We start from the raw sequence: 12,529 nt of genomic DNA, 5'->3' as shown, positions 1-12,529 counted from the left end.
AAACAAAAAAGAAACAAAAGCACTCAAATAATCTAACAGGTTGAAAAAAAGATCTGTGGGTGTGTATGTCATTTTTTTTCTTACCCACCCATCCAGGAAGTGGAAAGGCAAGGGGGCACAAAAATATATTTATTGATGTTCCAGTGTTTTTAGATTCTAGAAAGTATTGAGTGCAATCTTAAAACAACGGAGCTACAGAAATAAAACTTGGGAAAATAGTTCAGATTAAAACAGTTAGTAAAGTGGTTTCGTCCCTTAATTATTCAAATGTTTCAACCTCATGGCTGGATTCATCGTCAAGTCGGTCTTTTTTTCAGTAAGCTTTGGAAAAATCAACATTCACATATTCTGTGGGGCCAAATCACTCACCCAAAGAGTACCAGAAGCAGGGTGACAGCACCCAAATTTTGCCGATCTGTGAATGCTGGAACCTGGAAGGCTGCAATCACGGCAACAGTCAAGGTCACAGGGATCAAATACATGATCTGTGGAAAAAGACAGGACACAATGCAACACAGGAACGTCATTTAATTGAAAAATCAATGTATTTATAATTACATAAGTGTATTTTGAGCAATTAATTAATGAATACATTTTAAACTAAGTCTACCATTTAAATGTTTTGCATATGCTATTGCACTCTTAAATTGAACATGGGGGAAGAGATGTATACACATGTTTGCTTTTGCTTTCAATGAGCATGATTTTGCTCAATGCAAGGTGAGTGAGATGTCCATTTGGGTCTCCTGTTAGGTGATTAGAGGATGTTACCATGTCATAAAAGAAGTTCACAGCCCAGTAGAATGGCTCGCTGATGCCAGAGATGTGCTGGAGCCGCTTGGAGCCACTGTGGTGTTCGTTGACTTCGTAGATGGCGAAGCTGGCTATCGTGATTGAGAAACCCGTCAGCACACACATGGCCACCAGGATCTGGAGCATTCCCTGGATACTGTGAGGAAAAGGAAGAATCATTCAGACATAAGTGACAAACTGGTGTCATCAATCGTCAGCCATGTCCGTAACTAGTGAATTAGTATTCAACTACATCAACTCTATTGAAGCTCATTATATTCCTGCATGTTAAATACTTGATGTACTTAATTTCTACTTTAAGGCTGCAGTGCTACAGCAGCTACAGGTTTAGATCCAGGGACGTGCACAAAGCAGTGCACGATATACTCTGGTGTGCTGAGTCACTTTGGATGAGGCAACACGGTGTAATTCTTTTTCCGAAAAACAATGGCCTCCTACAAACTATCATATTGTTCCCTGCATGGACCTGACTCATTTGAACTACTGAAATGGCTCACAATAAATTGAATTCCATTAATAATAAAAAAGCTCTGTTAAACGAGATGCTTGTACCTCGCCTCTCACAAGATATGAACTGTAAAAGAAACAGATGGCTCTGTGTAGAGAACAACCTTGCACTGCTGTTGCTGGGTAGTCTGTAAGCCAGTGTTGCTGCTGGGAGACTGCACAGCCTATCGTCCAGACAAGAACCCCAGACAACCAGCTGAGGCTTTGATCCCTCAGTTGCTCTTCAACCCAGTGCACTCATTCAAACTTGTATTGATGCCGCTACCTGTTCACCTCCCATGCTCTCTTTTCGTACCTTTCATGCTACTGTAGTACCTTTCCCTCTCGCCCATGGCCGGGGCACAACACCTCCAACCAAACAGAATAAGCTGCATGAGGCTGAAAATGAGGATGAGAATGAAGCTGGCGGTATGACCGGGTCGGAAGGAAACGGAATATAGCACTGAGGGACATGTGGTGGGCGTTTGAGGGCAGCATTAACTACAGAGGATAGCCAGCAGCAGCAGCAGCAGCAGCAGCTACTAAGCAAGTTTGTCAGCAGTACGGCCTATATAACCTTAGTATCTTTCCCATGGGCAAAGGATTCACACTGTGAGAATCAAGACATTTGGAGTAATAAGCCTGTTGTATACTTAACACGGCTCAGGCCAAATCAATGCATCAGTGAGGGTGCAGAATATCACGGAGGCGTAAATGTGAACTCGTAGCCCCTGCAATACCTAAGCAGGAAAAGAGCTACGTAAATACCATACATACACAGAAAAGTGGAGTATGTGGAGAAACTGAAGGGCAGTAAACACAAGGAAATAGCTAGTGAAAGGGTTAGAGAGAACTGACCTTCATGAGGCCTCGACTTCAGCTCAATACACTCTTGTAATGATTTATTTGATTTGATCCTCTGGAGCACACAGATGTTTGCATACATACACGCAAGCAAACACAGAAGTACTGATTCTGCAGTCTGGGTCCCTAAAGCAGATTGTTGAGTATTTTAAATAAACTCATTTTGGGGAGTGGGGTAGAATCAATCCACCTCTGTGCCACCTTCAAGGTAAACACTCATTATATTGGGTCTCTGATCAATAGTGCAAGCTCAGGGAAATCCATTTAGAAAATCAAATATGGGTAAATACCACTGTCATGTACCTCCCTGCCACGAGTCCACCCTGACTTTGAAGTCCTGAATTGAAAAGTAGGACGCTTTAATAATTTATGTGGGGGCTCATTCAAACAGCCAAAAATATTCATCACGACTTGACTCATTTTGGGATATTCTCACACAATTAGAATGCTAATTCGAGTCAATTTTGCAAGTGCAGTCATTGTGGTATTGTTTTATACTGAAAGTCAGCTCAGCAGAAGGAGGAATCTAAAGTGAAGTCCTTACATTGCATCTTCATCATCCACTCGGCCGAAATAGGGGTGACTGGAAACCGAAATGGCTGTAATGGAAAAAACAAACAAAGTATTGAGTTAGAAATAGAAACAACATGCGGGCTATTTTTCAGCACAGGAACCAAATGAGCAATGATATTCTCTTAGTCAGGGACACAGTCAATTGAAAAATCTAGTGCAAGATGATTTCATTTGCCAGTGCACACAAAGGAAATTGAATTTTTTCAGGGTCTTCTAGATGCTCACAGACATGAACTGCTCCCCTACATGTCTCTGCTTACATTGCCTGAGATAGGAGTGAGTTAACCCAAAGCACAGCAGCACTGGAGCAGGTAGGAGACCCAGGGCTCCACCGAATTGATGGATTCTGCCATCCAATCGCAATCCGATCCGTAATCATTAACTACTACATTACATTACATTACAGTCATTTAGCAGACGCTTTTATCCAAAGCGACTTACAGGAAGTGTATTCAACATAGGTATTCAAGAGAACTACTAGTCACCAGAAGTCATAAGTGCATCTCCTTTCTTAAACAAGCATCTTAAAGCATAAACCAGAGCAAAAGTATAAACCAGAGCAAAAGTACAGAAACAAACTAATACGAATACAATAAGTGCTACAAACTAATACGAATAGGATAAGTGCAATAAACTAATACGAATGCAATAAGTGCTACGAGGAAGGCTCAGGGTAGTACTACTACTCTAAAGTCTTTTACAATGGGTAACGACTACAGATGGAACAAGCAATCATTTTCATAATCCAAAAAATGTTTGTTCTAAAAATGTATTAGAGCCCTAAATTGCATTTACAAATTGCTTATTTTGTCCAACCAACAGTCCAAAACTCAAAGATATCAAACATGCTAATACAGAGGCCACCAAATATTTAAACATTTAAGAAGATGGAACCAGTACATTTCTGCATGATCTTCTCTTTATTTTTAAATGCATTAAATAAGGTTTCTTTTCAGTTCACATTTCCTATGGTGGATTAATAAACAGTTGAGTAACTGTATATTTTCTCTGCGGGATGCAGACAGAAATTCAATACAAAACATTGCTGCAGGTGGGAGGGATCAGAATCTCTAGTGTGGACAGTGGGCAGGAGTTTGATGGCACATCTGTGGCAGTTGGCAGTTAAACGAGAGTCCCGTGAGGGTGGCATGATAAAAGAAACTGTTTGATGCCGACCTCTAAAGGATCCTAACCCAGTGTATACTGCAGTACACTATGTGAGGGTTAGGGCTTCACATTTGACTAATAAACCATCACTTTGAAAAGCAATCTCCTTGGATCTGCACCCCTGACACCGTGTGAGTCTGCAGGTAACATTCACTCTACCCTCGAGCACTTTTATTTTACTGTTTGGAAGAAATATGTGTGTATGTGTGTATGCGTGTAATTATGTGCATGCACTGAATGTTTTTATGAGCACTTTACGTGTGTGTGTGTGTGTGTGTGTGTGTGTGTGTGTGTGTGTGTGTGTGTGTGTGTGTGTGTGTGTGTGTGTGTGTGTGTGTGTGTGTGTGTGTGTGTGTGTGTGTGTGTGTGTGTGTGTGTGTGTGTGTGTGTGTGTGTGTGTGTTTGTGTACGCCTGCCCGCAGGCAGATGGTCAGAGTGATACAGAGCTAAAACAGTACTGAAAACGTGGGCCAGCCTCGTTCCCCAGTAAGCGGCTCTCATCAGTATTCATCATGCATACTGATGTGAGTCTGAGGACGCACAGCACCCCCTGGCTTTAATCCAGTGAAATTAACCATGAGTAAACACACTGTTTACAGCTCTCTTCACATTTAGTATACAACATGCACAATCAGTAGCACATTTCTGGATAGATATATTTTCCCAAATGCTGATTTGTGGATCCCTTTTGCACATCCCCAGCCATGGCTTATTTCAAACCTTTGCCTCAGCTTATCTTTTGAGATAACCTTGGAGTGTTGTGTGAATAAAGGACAATCACGCCAGAAATAATGTCTATAGACCTTTTCTAAATTAACTACAATTTAAAAAAACATGACCAGCAGCCAAATGTATATTACCATGTAAAAAATGAAAGCAGGGATCTTTGCTGTCAGTGCATTTTTATATAGAAAACCCTTGATCAATTAAACTGAAAGCTCACTTAACCCATTTTGTTTGTAACAATTTTTATTACAGCTTACCATATTTACGTGGATCCTTGTCTGCTGGAAGATTGGAGCGTAGGATGAGGTTGCTGAGGCTGTTTAAGTATGCTGGCATTGTGTGGTGGCCCTCTGGGTTGAACCAGACCTAAACCAATGCAAGCACAAACAAAGACATGCATAGAAACCATCACTCGCACTACTACAGAGAGGAATTGTCAGAATACCACATCACTACAGTTTCCAATGTTTTGAAACCAAGGCTTTCAAGATGTTTATCATAGTCAAATAACTTTAGGATATGATGTCATGTTTTATTTTTTAACTCATCAGTGTAGCTATTAAAGTGATAACGAAACACATAGCAGGGAAGAGGGAGATAAAGTTACCTTGGACAGAGTGCGGTTTTTGGGCACCTCTGTTAAGTCCATCTGTAGGTCAGGAGGGAGTGGCATGCCAAAAGCAAAGCCACCATACCTGAAACCATACCAGAAAAATCACATGTCCATCCAAACAAAGAGCTCTGAATGCTGCTGAGAAAGACACCCTTTGTTTTTTGCTTGTTTGTTTTCATTTAAATCAAATATCTACCTACAGAAGATGCGTTAGAAGCACCAGATCCCACATTCAAAGTACAGCTAATATGATTGAAAAGGTAAGCAGCTAATTAGATTTTATGCAAATCCTTGTTTTCAATACTATAACATTTCCTTGCAATAGCAACATTGCCAGGTTTAACTATCCCAAGCTTCCCAGTTGGCTGTCATATATTATTTACTGAAAGGAAAAAGAAAGTCTTTAAATAGACACTAAGAGAATCACTATATTTTGTTGTTTGGGTCAGTAGTCTACTCTGAATTAAAACATAGTGAGCCCCATTCATTATTCGCCAAACGAAATGAACTCATCAAACTGATGCAATATAATGAAATGCAATTCAAAAATGGGAAATAATATGTAAGCTAACTCCTTGGATTCTCTTGAAACATCGCCTCATAAGATTGACTCAATCAGAGAGTTGATTAGCACTCAATATGGCTACATTAACCGAATGTAAACACAGGTTGCATTCACCTGTTCCTGATGAAGTCATTAGCCGTGGCCACTAGGTAGTTCTCCACATCGATGCCACTCAGGTTATACACTACATTAGATGAATCGATCTTCTTATGGGGGGGCTGGAAGCTTTGCTCTCCATCACAAATCTGCAGTGTAGTGAAGACACAAATGCATTGCACTCACCTTTTTTCCCACAATAGACACATTCATGTATAGAAACACAGATGCATGAGAACACAAAAAAAACCTCACAGACACAGACACATACTGTTTTCAGTGACCCAGTCTCACCTGTTCCTGACGGGTGCATTTACAGACACTAAATGCTTTGGAGCTGTTCCCTCTGGAACTCCAGTTGTTTTTGCTTCCTCTGCAGGCCCTTAAAAGGAAAAATTCACAAAGTGAAAATGGTGGCTCAGTTGAATGATGGACGTCTGCAGTGCGTGGTAGTGCCACAAGATTATCCATAGACTCACCCCCAGAACACATCCTGAAACTGAGTTGATATGTTGGCTTGCATCAGTGCTAAAAACTTGAGTGCACATGGTGACAAAATCTCCAACCATTCATACAGCAGCTGGGAGCTTGCATGGTTTTTGTGAGATCAGGACCTAACAATTTTCTCTGATATCAGTTGAAAACTGTTTCAATAGCTGTTTAATATGTGCTGTAATATCGTTTTGTGTGAAATTAAATTGTGTGGGTTGATGTCCAACCCCCCCCCACACACACATTTTGTTTTCTGCCAAATGCTTTCAGGGCCACTAGGTGCAGATCAAAAAGAGACTAACAATAGCCGTGTCTGTGTACACACATATGCAGACCTGTTACTTTAGATACAAATTGGTCAAAAACTATCACCATAGTCTCGTGACCTTACCTTACATTTTCTGTACTTGTAGCACTCAGCACCCTTTCACTCATTGTAATGTTGTGATTTTATACATCTTGAACAAAACATGCAGTCTCCTTTGCACTATAGGATCTCTTATTATCTCTCTCTCTCTTTCTCTCTCGCTGTCCATTTTCTTTTTTTTTTCAGGAGAGCATTTTTAAATGCCTCAGAGGTCTGATTCATGAGTGCCAACATTGATTTAAGTACCTGTAAGGGGTAAATCTCCCCTATAAACACGGTGCTTATGGAATACAGAGCAGAGTCCTGCTGCGGGGCTTTGAGCCACATATATGTTGAGTTGAGCAGTCAGGAAAATAAAGAGAAAGGACATGAGCGAGACCAGGGAGAGAGAGCGGAAAGGAATTGGACAGAGGAAGAAAGGTAAAATAAAACAAGGTCAATGATGAGGCATGAAAAGAATGACAATGAGGGAAATATTAAAATACCATACATGTGGGAAAGGGTGGAACGCATAAGGAAACTGAGCCCGGGCACCTAGATTATCGTTGATACATTTAGTATTTCGCGAAAAAAAACAGCTGACATTTGAGGTGTGATTACGTACGGGTTATCGGAGTTGTCGAGGCAGGCGTTATCGATCCCAGGGAATGACATCATGGTGTCCTTCAGCTTGGTGGAGTTGGGATTTTGGTTGCTATGGAGCCAGAAAAAAAAATAGTCAGCCTCCACTCAGAGGTTACACAGGCATTTTAGTGAACTACACCATAAATACATCAATAATAAAATAAAGTTACTCAAACAAAAGGCTGTTTCATAAGCCTCCAACATTGCAGAGGGGTTGAACTTCATTCATTATTGATTTATTCAAATCAGTCTTTGTGAATGGGGTTTCAAGGTTGGCATTCATCAAGGTTTTCCTTGTAGAGAAGCTGGCATAAGAGCAATTTACTAACTCACAATATTGTCAATAAAGTGACCATGGGGACACAGTCAGCGATTCTAATAATACTACTGCGGGGAACTGTACAGATAAAAGGAGAGTGAGCACATTTGATTTGCTACTTTACATTTTAGTGGATGTTTTTATTTTATTTGATCATTCACTTGCCTTTAAATGCACACTTAATGAATAAACATTCAAATCATTGCATTTGTATTGTTCATGCAGCGAAGTCTGAACACACTCTGAGAAAGTTCATTAAATGTGAAACGATTACCTATAACCTTCCTAAACCCACAGCTATCATTTATCTCTTTTAAAATGAATAATATTTCTGAATCTCTTTAGTGTATAAAGCTAAAGAGGACTTGGAAGAGCGTCCATACGGCCTTTGAAATGGATTGGCACCTCAGCATTTTTCTCCCTTGCTACATATCCCTTGATCAAACAACAGCGCTTCTCAAGAATGAAGACATCTCGCAACCTCCTGACTCTTTTAATCTCTCTCCCTTTGATCTCACATCTCATCCGTCTTCATAACAATCATCTATTTCCCCTCGCGTTCTCTAGCTCTCCCTCTCCTTAAGGTCCGTCTGCCCTTCAACAAACTGCAGCTTCAAATTCATTTTATAACAAGTGAGACACGTTGCGCCCCGCGAATGATGAAGGAACCCAACGGAACAATCAAGGGACAAGCTGAATCAAAGTTGCAGGAGTGTGGCAGTTAGCGGCTCTTTGGTTCCAAATTTGATATTTTACTAAAGAGCATCCTTTATGCTGAGCAGTATGATTTTTGTAAACATCATAAACATGGCACCTCAATACAACATCCTCCAAGCTTTGCCACAAACCAAGTAAAAACAGTAAAACAGAGATATCACTTGAGATACAAACAACTGTGAAGATTTGTTTGTAGCCTTTTCCATTATTAATGTCATTTATACATTAAAACCTTAGGAGTAGTTTACTGATATTGCTAAAAGAAATGATGTCAAAATGAGCTTGGAAAAGACTCACTTTTTCAGGGACACTGGTGAGATTATTTGTTGCCACCTGAGTCTAGTGGGCATTGGTCTAACCTTGTCAAATTAATTGAAATAAAAGAGCAAAGCTTCAGAGTTCGGTTGAACTGCTCCAAACATGCTTGGTGTAAATGCACCCTGATCAACCTTGTTTGTTCCGTGGCCTCCCCTCCGAATGCTCCCCTTGTATTCTCTTAACCATAAGGGACTGACCTGAAGAAAGAGTAGCTTGGTGCGTAGTTGTAAAGTGCTGGGCTGAGCTCCAGCTCGGGATAGTGATGCAGGTCGTTCTTGATGGAGCTCAGACCCATAGCAAACACCATGAACAGAACAGGGAGCAGCACCTGGGAGATCAGGCCCTTCCAGTCTCTGCGGCTGTGGTGGAACCTCTTGATCAGAATGGCCACCATCTGCTGCCATGCCAGGGCAATGCCGCGCACCATGGATGAACCGGTAAGCTCTGGAACACACGGGAGAGGAAATTGTGACAGGGTTTAATCAATTCTGTGCTGTCTTACTGCCTTGATGAGGCCTGCTTTTTCTCTCCAGGGCACACTGGGCTAAAGGTTAACGGGCAGACTGGATCACAAAAGATGTCAGTGCAATCCATCAAAATGTAGACGATGTTGAACTACTGTACTACTGAGTAGGTATACTTCAAATATTTTACCTGAACTATGCAAATCTAAAATAGAAGAAAATATATATTTTAGCACACTGGTTAATGCAGTGAACACTCCTTATGACGTTGCTCCACAAATACCTAACATTTAGTTTTAATACTAACCTTTTAATGGGATAAACTACAAACTGCTTTAAGGCTAGAGTCTTACATTCCCCTTTAAAGCTTTATTATCTGATTTGTTTATAACTGTTTTACTAAATTCCTTGTTTACTTTGTAGTTGTGTTGTTTCTGTTTTACTGATTGTGTTCTTGTTAATGTTTCTTGTTCCCAGGTCTGTCTTGGAAAATAGATGTTACTGCAATGAGACTGCCTGATTAAATAAAGATTAAATAAAAGTTAAAAATAGCAGTTACACAAAGTTTCCATCATGCATCCTTTCACTCACTGATATTGTCACCATAGCTGGAGATGCTTCCACTGGCATCTGAAGGGAAGCTGTCAATTGAATCCGTGTCAGAAATGGTCTCTGAGATTGACAGGGGGGTATTCGCTGTCCCTTCTTCTGTGTTTCCATGAGTCAACTGGAGAAACACCTACACAGAAAGTAAAGAAAACATGAGCATCTGTGTTTGTCAAAAAGTCTATCAGAACAATTTTACAGCTTGTGATTATGCTTATATGACAATATAATCAAGTTCATGAGCACTACCACATTTTAACACAGGAAATAATCTACACTGTTTCTGCAGAGTAAACTTGTGTTTGTGTGCGTGGTTGTGTTTGAGCTCACCTCCTCTAGGGTGGTGTCAGAGATGCCATAGCCCCCCAGCTGTAGGGAGTCCAGGTTGGAGTCCAGCGCGGTCAGGAGGGAGCGGTATGAGGAGGCGTTGGATGAGGTAAAGGGGGGCAGTGAGTAGACCAGGTCGCCGCCTTGGACCTCGTTCAGTCGAGCTTCTGGTACATGAGCTTGGATGAAGACCTTCAGCTCAGCATTGTCAATCTGCTCGGATTCTAAATTCTCTTTCTGCAGATAGCAAAGCAGGAACCGATTATGACATGTTGTATTATCAAGATTACACAGCTTTACTTTGCACAACTAGAAATCAGTTAAATATTTTTTTCGGGACATATATGCTCTACTGTTCTACCCCTGCTAACATCATCCATTTCTGAATTTTGCTACATAAAGAAGGCATTTGATGAAGACTCAAACAGAAAAAAGAAACAGCCGAAATACAGAACAGAGAAGGACATTTTAGTTTTGACCACAATGCGAAACTCGCATCTACGGTGCTATATGGGATGGAGGGGTTTTTATCAATATGGTAAGACATCGAAGATTGAAATAACTACATTAGGAAAGTAGCCTAAGATATAGTATGCTGAAAAGAGTATGAGCCAGTTGGCAGCAGATAATTATTTGTGTTGAATTTAGCCTATTCAGCAGTTTTTCCAATACATCTGATATAAATCACACTATTGCAATATGTATTGTGTGCAACTATAGTGTATAATGTGGCAGAAATAAAACCAATAATTTATTTACACATGAACAGGCCAGCTCCTCCATTATAATGTATTGGGAAATGTGATTTTTTATACTGGCTGTGCATCGTCATTGTTAAGAGAAAGTCTATATATAAAATGCATCATATACATTTGACTCTCTTATTTCTAAGATAAAGATTGTGGCCAACAATCACTTAACCTTCCCTTATGGTATAATGTTAACATGGAGCACCAGGGAAACATGGATTATTTGACCAGTTTAAACAATGTCCCGAACATTGTGACTGTATGAGGATGAATACCTTCTTGGTGAGAGTGAGTTTGTAGCCCTGACCCAGCTTGTCTTTCAGGTAGAAGGGGGATCCGCAGCATTTCAAACCTCCTTTCTCCATGAAGGCGATGCGGTCGCTCAGTACTTCAGCCTCATCCAGGTGGTGTGTGGACATGATGACAGTGCGATCTGCAGGACAAACAAATAAAACACTCAGCATTGTATGGATTATTATATATTCCCTAACCCATAACTACAACTTTCATGGAAGCTAAAGGGAATTGTGTGAATATTAAGAAACGTATGTGAAAATCCAGTGACTCAATGTTAGTGAAATGCACACAGTGAGATTATCTTGACAAACCAAGGTAATCGGTCGTACTCTGTAGGAGTTTCAAGTTTTGAGGAGGGTGGAGGAACACAGAAGCCATATTTAGTTGGATAACGGCAAAGTTATTTTCCTTATTTTCTTATCCTAGTGAGTACACATTGGCTTTTTAAAGTGTAGCTGTAGACACACACACACATATGCAACAACACATATCCAAATAAACAACCAAAAAACAGACATCACAAAGACAAAGTCACACACAAGCCGTGTAGTGCACATAGAAATCATCAGAGGAAAAGGCGCACAAACAGCAAGCAACGAAGAAAGTTTATTTTGAAATCGAATCCCCTGGCACTAAAATCTCACTAACATCTGAGACGGGGCCAATTACGCAGGATATTTTTTCCACAGCTACAATTATATGACATTTAGCAGTCTGCTGCTACTCTCAGTCAGCCTAAAGAAAAAATACTGGATTGCTTTTAGATTAATTATATGCTAAATTTAAAGTCAGAAGCGTGAAGAAGAAAAAGCCCCCCAGGGTCTGCTCCCAGTTCCTGCTCTTCTACTCCTGTCCCTCTTAGGACACAGGGAGTGGGAGGCATCTTCAGTGGAAAACACTAGAGCTAGAGAGTTTGGAGCGCCTGTGCCATGTGAGTGTTTGCAGTACACAATGGGAATTTTAATATTTCTGTACACGAATGAGACAATAATAAGAAAATGATTGTCTTCTTCATAGTTGTCTATGTCTAATAGAATGAACAGGAAACAAAGTGATTAATGATGCGTTTATTACTGTTGAATACAACAGTGGTTATTTATGTTAACCCCTTACACTGAATAACCTTTAATGTTACATACTGTCAAATAAGTGAGTAAATAAACTATTTTTCTATAACACCTTTAAAAACCTTTATAAGTTGTAAAAATCAATGCCAATGCATGGGGTTTTTAAAAGTATTTAAAAATGTGACACAAAACTGTTTTGACCTGAAAAGCATGAACTCCCTTTATTCTTAAGCCTGGACTGTGGAACTTTTCACGACATGGGGTGTTGGTGCAGAATAA

General features: G+C 40.3%; 1 protein-coding gene across 1 annotated transcript in view; it reads right to left on the bottom strand.

The window, feature by feature from the left end:
• The window catches only part of abca12 (ATP-binding cassette, sub-family A (ABC1), member 12), a 62,456-nt gene that overhangs the window by 8,978 nt on the left and 40,949 nt on the right, over positions 1-12,529 (bottom strand). Inside the window, 12 exon segments of the mRNA XM_054615935.1 lie at positions 370-485; positions 772-949; positions 2,708-2,762; positions 4,887-4,995; positions 5,237-5,324; positions 5,922-6,052; positions 6,198-6,285; positions 7,367-7,456; positions 8,938-9,184; positions 9,796-9,943; positions 10,141-10,374; positions 11,162-11,319. Coding sequence (XP_054471910.1) covers positions 370-485; positions 772-949; positions 2,708-2,762; positions 4,887-4,995; positions 5,237-5,324; positions 5,922-6,052; positions 6,198-6,285; positions 7,367-7,456; positions 8,938-9,184; positions 9,796-9,943; positions 10,141-10,374; positions 11,162-11,319 — 1,642 coding nt within the window.

The sequence above is a fragment of the Anoplopoma fimbria genome, chromosome 16, assembly GCF_027596085.1.
Source record: "Anoplopoma fimbria isolate UVic2021 breed Golden Eagle Sablefish chromosome 16, Afim_UVic_2022, whole genome shotgun sequence".
In the NCBI taxonomy this organism is placed as follows: Eukaryota; Metazoa; Chordata; class Actinopteri; order Perciformes; family Anoplopomatidae; genus Anoplopoma; species Anoplopoma fimbria.
The sequence above is the reverse complement of the archived record's forward strand: the minus strand, read 5'-3'. Positions and strand labels throughout refer to the sequence as shown.